The 10,518-nt window shown below is 36.8% G+C and overlaps 1 protein-coding gene across 1 annotated transcript; it reads right to left on the bottom strand.

Annotated features, from left to right (window-relative positions):
• Positions 1-2,335: 2,335 nt before the first annotated feature.
• On the bottom strand, positions 2,336-9,454 carry LOC116199420 (transcriptional corepressor LEUNIG-like). The gene is made up of 17 exons (XM_031529761.1): positions 9,423-9,454; positions 8,034-8,131; positions 7,816-7,925; positions 7,292-7,387; positions 7,005-7,100; positions 6,721-6,816; positions 6,435-6,530; positions 6,149-6,244; positions 5,825-5,992; positions 5,037-5,255; positions 4,556-4,679; positions 4,348-4,457; positions 4,099-4,248; positions 3,478-3,633; positions 3,280-3,396; positions 2,684-2,890; positions 2,336-2,518 (listed from the first exon to the last, which is right to left on the bottom strand). Exons 1-17 carry the CDS (start codon positions 9,452-9,454, stop codon positions 2,375-2,377), a joined length of 2,115 nt encoding a protein of 704 aa, XP_031385621.1. The 3' UTR covers positions 2,336-2,374.
• Positions 9,455-10,518: the final 1,064 nt, after the last annotated feature.

Below are 10,518 nucleotides of genomic sequence, written 5' to 3'. Positions count from 1 at the left end.
AGCGATAAGAGTTGACCTCAATTTATATTCCGCCGGGTCTAGCGGCCGAACAGACCCCTATTTGTATTCCGCCAGGTCTAGCGGCCAATCAAAGCCCTATTTGTATAGTGGCCGATCATGCCCTATTTGTATTCCGTTGGGTCCAACGGCCGATCAGGCCCATTTTTGTAATCTACCGGGTCCAACGGTCCTATAGCTATAGTCAAACAATATCAATATACACAAGCGCAATCCCAGTCACATTACAATGGTATCATATTATCATCATATATCTCATACACAATCACACTGCATATCTCAAGTCAAAATGAAACTTAAATGACAATATCTCTCAAATCCTTTCACATATCATAGCAAGACCGATTCCTTAACCTAACTATCAAAATATTCTTCATAAATAATTTTTATAACTATGATACATCATTTTATAAGGAAATAGAGTACTCACCGAAAACCCCTAGAAAGATAGCAAACTGAGTCAACCTTTCAGAGTGAAAGAATTCAGTCTCCACGATCCCTATTATTTGTAAGCATTAGATTAGATAATAAAAATATAGAACCATCACAGTGACTTTCAATACCTCCCACAATCTTCTTTACAGCCTATTATTTTCAATAAGTCTCGATTTATATATATATATATATATATATATATATATATCATATTCATATGTCCATTTCTCATCCATGTCAAAAACTACCTAAAACAATATCCATAATTCTCATTTAAACAAACTTGATTGCTCTTGTCAATGAGAGATTCATAAAAGACCAAATACATACGAGCACCAAAACCGTATCAAAAGCTAAAGAAGACAACCATATATCCCAAATAAATAATTAAGTAAATTCCATCTTTAATTTCCATCAGCATTAACAACCAATCAACACCGATTTGTCTTATTTCTCAAATCACCCTTTAACAAGCTTTAAACTCACAAATTACTCAAGCAATCAAACAAATAAATCCTTATAAATTTAACACATTCCTTAATGTCCAACTTGGCATGTTTATCCCATCACAATTAAACAAAATCCTAATTCACTAAAATTAGTAAGGCAAGACCATCCTAAATCCTCGGTAGCCTTAAAAGAAAAGGAAAACACACTTTTCACATAAAAAGAAAATATGTTTCTTTTTGTCAGATTTAGTTAGTAAATAACCATTACAAAGCATAACATTAATAACTTGTGATTTAAACTCACATAGAAATAACATTCAAAGAAAACTCAACTAAACCGACATTTCTTATGTCATTTATCCTCCAGGATTAAGCAAATACCATCCTCCCTTTATAAGTCAATTTAGCCACATATTTAAATGTAACATAAAGTTATCATGAACATGTAGAATCATCAAAAGTCGGACAAAGGATTGATAGGTAACTCAGCCGACACCTTAATCACTTCCTATAGTAATCAAAAGGGTGTCAAAATACTTGAATCATCCGAGTGACTATCATATAATAATACAGCTAGTGCATAAAGCATAACTTCTTATTGAACAGGCATAAACTGATCAAGAGAACAAGGAATTTATATAAAACTCAGCCCGCAACTTAAAATTGAGAATAAACCATCAAGATCGAGCTAAAACCTCCTAAATTAAATGAAGAAGCATCATATGATTCAGCCCTATTTCAAACCCAACCTCAAAATGTCTCTACGGTCTCTGTCTCTACGAATCCCTACGGTCTCTGTCTCTCTCTCTCTGCTTTTTGTTTTCCTTTCGTCTTCGTCGTCTGTATTTAGGCGCAGCAAAAATGTTGCACGAAAACGGACCATTTGATTTCCCATATATTTCCTTTAAAAAAATTTAAAAAAAAATTGTAATAGGTTTTGGCTGAAATGACAGGTGTGCCCCGGCACTTCTTGATGAAATTACAGCTACCCACATATGCTTATCTTTATCCTATTATGCAATACGTGTCAAATATCACATTGTTGGACTAATTGGGACCTGGACCTGCCTTATAGCAAGACGCTGCAAGTGTTTATGTGTTTTTTTTTCTTTTTGGGTAAACCATGTTTATGTTTAGTGACCGTGACCATTAAAAAAATTTCTGGGGAATCCGACAATTTTAACTTTTTTCCTGATAAAAAATAGAATTTCTATGATCATGAATATCTACTCACTCATTAGAAAATATTATGTATATTCATATGTACGTGTGCACATCAACATACTCCTTTTCTTCACTATCAACTTTGCCTGTATTCGACTTGGATTCTTCACACGTCGACTATGTTCAAAGTAAAACTACAAAAGCAAACTGTTCAATATCAGATGTTACTATATCACTCTGTGCATCTCCATGAACCCGAACTAGCAGAGTCGTGCATCTCCATCAAAAATTCGGAAGAATCACATAGGCTAATTCCAGATCTTGACGCACTTGTCGTAGCTCGCCGAAGCTATGAAGCCGTCGATGTTTGATGCTGCCAAGCATGATATCAAGTTCTCGTGTGCAAGGAGTGACGTCTTCTGGTCCTCTTTCATGTCCCAGAGCTCTAGAGTCTGAAAACTCGAGAATTTTGTATTAGCAAGGAGAATTGGAAGATGATTTGGTGGCCATCGGGCGACTAATTAGCTCTAGAGGCTAATTTTGTACTCTCAGGCCGGCCACAGTGACACACGGTTAATGAGCTAGAAATGGAAACATAAATGGCAGAGTCGACTTGCCTGATAAGAGCCGATCATAAGTACCGAAGGCTGTCGGGGGTGGAAAACACAGGAGCGGAACTTCTTCCCACTGCTATGCCACTCATGAACTAACTGCCCTTTGACATCGGAACCGACTGCCCAAACCTGGACCAAGTCATCACTCACTGATGCCAGAAGTTCACCCGTAGAATCCCAGCACAGTTTATGTATTTCACTCTGATGACCCTGCAACAATATGGACAGTTTGGCATGCAAGAAATCAGGAGAGAGATTAGGGATAAATATCGACTGTTCATTTAACGAACAGTTGCTCAGCACCAGAAATATCGAAAATAACTGTTTAGCTCATGGCCTCCAGTATTCGACCAGACTAACCTTAAAGTCGGTCACAAAATGATTCATGGGTTTGAAAAGGATTAATTAAAATATATATATATATGTAATATAAAAAAAAAAGAAAAATTAAGCAGATAGATTAATAAATTTAAGAAAGAAGAGACCATTCCAAGAGCCATAGCAAACAAAACGTTGTCTTTAGAATGATATTATATCATGTGACCTATGCTAAGAAGGAAGCATTACCATCTCACGCCAATCAAATTAAGAAAATTAACCTGTAACTTTTGTCTGCAGACTTTAGTCTCCACGTCGAGTAAGGATACAAAATCCTCCGCAGCAGCTGCTAAAAACCTACCAACCCGGGGCTGAAACCTCATATGATTTGCACCACCCTAGAATAATAAAAAACAGAGATTATTGGGTACTTTTAACTTGAAATCTTCAGTCCTGAAACTAAGTACACATGCTTCTACCTTAAGAACACCGGAGCAATGGCCACTGTTAATGCTCCAGTACCGTATCTCGTTATCCCGATCAGAGGAGCAGATAAGATCACCTTTATGGGGGTGAAAGTCAAGTGACATAACAGGGCTTAAATGACCTGTGAAAGTTTGAAGTGAACAGCGCAGCTGCAAAAATAAATAAGCCCACCTTCTCAGCCATGCAATCGCAAAACACTTCTTAGAATTAAGTCAATTGAGCATAATAGCCTTAGAGATTTGTACCATCAGCTCCACTTAACTGGAATGGTTGTAATTTGTAAAGAAAGTTTTGCTGAGAAAAAAATTTGGGTCCTTACAACTATTCCAGTTAAGTGGAGCCAATGGTACAAATGACATAGGAACAATTATCGTGATGCTAATTTCACAAGTATTTGTGGTATCATATACAAAATGGGATAAGAATTTTCACGATTTCTTATATCTTAAGACCGAAATGAGCACATTTTGAGGAGTTCCAGTGATCCTACTCGTTATGTTCACTCAGTCATATATATAAGATGAAAATTGGTAACAACCAAAAGCATGTAAACTGTTTTGATATCAAATAGAGCATTTACTGATTCTAATTAAAAAAAAAGCGTGTAAACTAACATCAATAACGTTCCAGATCCGGACTGTCTTGTCAGCCGAGCAAGTAGCGAGCCTAGGCAAGCTCGGGCAGAACCGGACATCGGTAACACGCTTAGAGTGTTCTCCCATTTTGGACATCATTGAAAATGATCGAGTTGACCACAGAGTTGCCTGCAAGAATCAAAACCCAAATGACAACTCTTCTTCAAGAAGGGGCTGGTTGGGCTTGTAGTTGTAAAGGGAATCAGTTGCCTATGTTCCATACGTTACCTTTTTATCACGTCCACCAGTTACCAAGAACTTTCCACCGGAAGAGAAATCACAGCATTCAACTTTGCTTTGGCCAGGAGGAAGAAGGTAGATCTCCTTGACAGAGAAACCTAATGTAGCAAAAAGAGCAGCACATTCCTCAGTGTAAAATAAAAGGACAAAAGTACAATTAAAAATCGGACGTAGCCAAGAAAAACATTTATCATGCCTTTGCTGCCCTTTCCATGATCATCCAATCTCACTCCACTACTGGTAATCACATCTTCACGTGGTAAGGGCGACCCTGAGCTGTCCTTTGAAGATCCATCATCCGGAAAACGATCCCTGTCAGCCTGCACATATTATCCTAATCACTGTCACTGTTCTGTTTCCAGTGGCAGTTTGCTCAGCTCGAATATAAATATGAGAAATAGGTCTAACTGTTTGGTGCATCTTCCAGTTCAGCTTTTTGATGCACTGTATTTGCTTCACATTTGTCAATCACTTTTTCCACTATGTTAGTGCTCAGTCACAAATCTAGCTGGACTCATTCAACCCATATATAAGTTCATCATTTTACCCCCTTGAGCAAGCTATCAACCATTCTAAAGAATGCTAATCCGAATTTTTCAGAAAGGGAGGAAAAGTGTCGAGCATTGTAATATAAACTTTATTGATATAAATGCAATCCAAATTAGGAACAAGCGTACCAACTCCGTGGTTGGTAACTTTAGTGGATCTGGAGCATCAGCAGAAAATGCCGGCGAAGACATTGAGGGGGTAGGAGTTGCATGCCGAAGTAGGTGAGCAGGGGGAGTTGACACAGAACTGGAAGATGGTCCCGGAGTATCTGCAGTATCCAAGTTAATGGTAGGACTTACAACAGGCAAAGGCTGCTCTCTCGTTGGCCCAATTTCATGTTCTGCAGCCTTTATGTCAAGAAAACAAGTAGAATCACAAGGTTGACCAAGATAGTTCAATGAGGATGCTTGTTCTTACAACAATGGCTAGGAGGATAGTGGTTCTAATGACCAATCCACAGACCAGGTCAAAGAGTAACAAGTCTTGCGACAGAATACGGGAAATCCCACATAACATCGACAGTAGCCAATAACATATATAAGAGACCAATGGATTGAGAAAAAATGATAGAATTATATTATATTATAGTAAGTAACTAAAACTGGTCCCTCGGATTCCCTACAACGCCACATGTCACTTCAGCAAATCCTTTCAGCTGCACTTAGTTTTTTTTTCCCCCACAGTTTTCTTTTTTTTCTAAATTTTCACCATCACTCTAGTAAAAATCAATCAAGGAATTTGATGATATATGCCTATCAACCATATGTGATACAATAAAATCTAGTAAAAATCACTCTAGTTTTCTTTTTTATTGGTAACAAGCTGCTTTTCAAGGAATTTGATTGAAAAAACTTTTTATTTGTGATACAAGAAAGTCTTCAGAAGCACAGCAAAACGGTGCAAATGTGGAGCTAACCTGATCACTACCCACCATGGCATTAAAATAGCTCATATCTGCAGCCATATATCCACTGGTAACAAGCTTTTCTTGCTGCATGAGATCATATTGGTTCATAGATTCCTGCCTTATAGGTGAGTTCTGCGGGCATAGTTCCTGCTGCTGGTTGCTAATCAGCAGCTGTTGCTACAAAAATAAAAAATAAAAAAAATACAAGTTAGTAAGCTTTGCTAGAAATCCAAGATTTAATTTTGTGATCAAAATAATGTTTAATTACTTAATTAATATATATAATAAAAAACTAACAGGTGAGACACTCTGTATAGAGAAAGAAAATGTTACCATTAACAGTGCATCCATGTCCCCAACAGAAGGCACAGGAGAATTGTATTGCGATGGAGGATCAACAATAGGGAGAGCAGTTTGTTGATGAAGGCCCTAAAAGAAATTCAAAAGGCAGATGATATTATGATGCAGAACTTAATTCAAAAAAATAAAGTTAGTAAGCTTTGCTAGAAATCCAAGATTTAATTTTGTGATCAAAATAATTATTAATTAATTAATTAATATATATATATAATAAAAAACTAACAGGTGAGACACTCTGTATAGAAAAAGAAAATGTTACCATTAACAGTGCATCCATGTCCCCAACAGAAGGCACAGGAGAATTGTATTGCAATGGAGGATCAACAATAGGAAGAGCAGTTTGTTGATGAAGGCCCTAAAAGAAATTCAAAAAGCATATGATATTGTGATGCAGAACTTAATTAAAAAAAAATACAAGTTAGCAAGCTTTGCTACAAATCCAGATTTAATTTTGTGATCAAAATAATTATTAATTAATTAATTAATATACATAATAAAAAAAAACTAACAGGTGAGACACTCTGTATAGAGAAAGAAAATGTTACCATTAACAGTACATCCATGTCCCCAACAGAAGGCACAGGAGAATTGTATTGCAATGGAGGATCAACAATAGGAAGAGCAGTTTGTTGATGAAGGCCCTAAAAGAAATTCAAAAAGCATATGATATTGTGATGCAGAACTTAATTAAAAAAATACAAGTTAGCAAGCTTTGCTACAAATCCAGATTTAATTTTGTGATCAAAATAATTATTAATTAATTAATTAATATACATAATAAAAAAAAACTAACAGGTGAGACACTCTGTATAGAGAAAGAAAATGTTACCATTAACAGTGCATCCATGTCCCCAACAGAAGGCACAGGAGAATTGTATTGCAATGGAGGATCAACAATAGGAAGAGCAGTTTGTTGATGAAGGCCCTAAAAGAAATTCAAAAAGCATATGATATTGTGATGCAGAACTTAATTAAAAAAAAATACAACTTAGCAAGCTTTGCTACAAATCCAGATTTAATTTTGTGATCAAAATAATTATTAATTAATTAATTAATATACATAATAAAAAAAAAACTAACAGGTGAGACACTCTGTATAGAGAAAGAAAATGTTACCATTAACAGTGCATCCATGTCCCCAACAGAAGGCACAGGAGAATTGTATTGCAATGGAGGATCAACAATAGGGAGAGTAGTTTGTTGATCAAGGCCCTAACAGAAATTTAAAAAGCAAATGATATTATGATGCAGAACTTAATTCAAAAAGCTGATCAAGGCCCTAACAGAGAATTTCAAAATGCCACTGATCATGATGATTTTTTGTTTTTTGAACTATTATAAATTGTTATGCAACGATAGTGGCCCAAGAAAAGGTTTAATTGGACCAGCGAAAAGGAGACAACAATACTGAAAGGAAATGAGCAACAGAACTCAGAAGCCACATAAACTAATCCAGTTTTTGAATATTATTCCTATCTTCTACTTACAAGTTTTCATGTTTCTTAAGAAGAAAATGCTGTCTACATTAGCAATCCAATTTTTGAACCTTTTTTCATTTACAAGACAAAATTAAAGTCTGGAAAAGATTTTGTTCTACCAGAGCTTCCCCACGGAACTCCAGGAAATGTTGAGAAATTCACCTGAAGGTGAGATGCAGCTAACTCATGTTGTCTCTTATTAGCTCTGGCAACGTACGTATCCCAAAAGAAAGACCACCATTCCGTCAAAAAACCTCCAGGAGCATTGATAGCTGAGAAACATACACATACAAGAGCAACATCAAAATCCTTAAACTAACAAAATTTATGAGTAGGTCAAAATTATTAGTTTCCATGAAGTTTGTTTGATCTGATCTTACCAACAGGATCCGTTGGAACTCTGGTTTCAGCTTGAAATGCCCTTGCTGTAGCATGCAGATTCCTTTTCACAAAGTAGTCATGTATATATGCGTCTAACCTGCTCTTGAGAGGAAATGCTGTATATTCAGTTTGCTAGTTCTTCTGGTTTCACTAAAAACGGATGAAATAGATTTAAATGCAGGATAGAGGATCAACATAACATTCCAAATAACATAATATCAATGCAACTGCAAGACAGAATCAAACACGAGTTTTTAAAGTCCGCCATTGTCTCACCCTCAATTCAATCCATTCTCAATGTAAACTACAGCAGTTGGACTTGTCTACTATGGGAGTCAATGGCATGGAGATCATTTCAAGACAAGTCCGACCCGATCCAAAATCTCTTATCAAAGAAGAATGGGCAAGGCTATATCTCAAAGATATGTCTGATCCATTAATTTTCCATTGGTACCAAGTAGTGTTCTGTCCACAAAGACAAGCGCCACAAGCCCACAAATCCTACATACTGGAGACAAGTCCTGTGCTCCTAATATAATATTCTAGCAGACCCACCCACCAATAACAAGGACCCACATCCAAGATCTGATTTGAACCCGACGAAGACAAATAAGTAGGATGGACCGTAGTTCCATTAATATGAGAAATGGGGCAAGCTAGAAAACAATCCGAGTAGTTGTGGGCTCGAATTCAAGTTAATGCACTGTCCATGACAATGCCACTCGAACTTGCCGGGCACGGGATAACCTTATTCCACAGCCTTGGGAGTGCATGGATTAGGATTTGGCTTCTATCTTGTTATTAGAAAACAAAGAATCTAGTAGTTCATACTTCACTGGGACAAGATTTAGGAGAGAGACAAGAATCTTCGTTTGTGCTTATCAAGAACCTCTAATCTTGAAATTCTTCTATACACCAAAAAAGAATCTTGAAATTCTTGTATCCACCAAAAAGAAATCTTGAAATTCTCCTCTTTAATTTGAAAACCCAATGACGGCTTATAGAATGATCTTAAAATCTCCAAAACTCTACTATGAAACAGAGAGAAGCTCAAGAAACAAAACCCCGCCACACCTCCAATCTCCTTAGCAACAGAGTTAACATCTTGAATATTCAAAGAGAGGACAGGAAAGCAGAGAGTGAACTTCAAAGAGCGAGCTTAGCAAGAGCTTTATGGTGAAAAAAATATGGTTTTTCTCCCAAATGTTTGATGGCCAGAAGCAGAGACCAAATCGGAATACAAATGGAAACATGCAACGCGAAAGAAAGAACACTGAGACTACCATGGCAAATGGAAACAGAAGAAGCCGGAAGCAAACAAATCACAAGCCAAGAGGAGAGAGAGAGAGATTATCACAGAGCCTGGCAAACCAGCATTGAGAGCTCACATTTTATCGGCCTCCCAGTTGGTGTTAGACATGGCTGTGTCGTCGACGAACTGAAACTTCCAAAGCTGAAAATCACTCGGAATCCTTTACGAAGCAAATGGAACAGTGATGAGCGAAATTACTGTATGGAAGAATCACATTTCCTTCCCAACCCAGTACGGAGAGGAAGAAGAAGAAGCTTGCCCTGCAGGTCAAGCGAGTCCGGTACTCTCTCTCTCTCTCTCTCTCTCTCTCTATCTCTGCTTTCGTTTTGTTTTCCTTTCGTCTTCGTCGGCTATATTTATAGGCAGCAAAAATGGTGCACGAAAAAGGACAATTTGATTTCCCATATATTTCCTTTTTTTTAATTAATTGTTATAGTTGAAATGACAGGTATTCCCCGCGCTTCGAGAGGAAATTGCAGCAACACCCTTATGCTTCTCTTTATTTTTATTAATTAATATATATATATACACCTCACTAATGTGGTTAATTCAAACGATTCGACACTTTTCCCTTAAATAAGGCTTCGAGTTCGAGTTTTGTAAATAGAGAAAATCTACGTTGAAATACCGTGGTACACACCTAAAAAATATATATACACACATCAAATATATAACATTATTGGACTCGGGACCTAGACATGCCTTATAGCAAGACCCTGCAAATGTTTGTGTGTGTGTGTTATTTTCTTTTGGGTTAACCATGTTCATGTTTAGTGACTGCGTTCATCCAAATTGATAAACCTTATGTCGTGCGATGAAAATCTATCAAACAAATGATTTTATCGAGATGTTATCGTGAAAGTGAAGACTTATTACTGCCTTTTCTTTTCTTTTCTTTTTTGGTAAGTGATTAGTGCCTCTTTTCCATCAATTGATCGTTTCTCGAGCTATTTCACCTTTAGTTACGTATCACTTCGGGATTGTTTGGATTGATAAAAAGTTCATACATTGATACAAGGTTTGGCGAGAATGTCATTTCCCTGGATGCAATTTTGTGGGTTTTCCTCCTTAAGAAAAGAAAAGAAGAAAGAAAAAGTAAACTACGTCTCAAGGAAAAATTTTCGCTTCTTCACACAATTTTTAAGGTGTGAATCTCGGTATTCAGAAACCCA

This window comes from Punica granatum, chromosome 3 (assembly GCF_007655135.1).
Source record: "Punica granatum isolate Tunisia-2019 chromosome 3, ASM765513v2, whole genome shotgun sequence".
Classification (NCBI taxonomy): Eukaryota; Viridiplantae; Streptophyta; class Magnoliopsida; order Myrtales; family Lythraceae; genus Punica; species Punica granatum.
This window is presented reverse-complemented; position numbering and strand designations above follow the sequence as displayed.

Bases quoted from the DNA above. Each gene is read 5' to 3' on its own strand.
- LOC116199420 (XM_031529761.1), bottom strand. From the start codon at position 9,454: ATGTCTAACACCAACTGGGAGGCCGATAAAAT. The intron at 7,101-7,291 runs GTAACATTTTCT...AATTTCTTTTAG, and splicing joins ACATGGATGCACTGTTAATG to GGCCTTCATCAACAAACTGC. The intron at 6,245-6,434 runs GTAACATTTTCT...AATTTCTTTTAG, and splicing joins ACATGGATGCACTGTTAATG to GGCCTTCATCAACAAACTGC.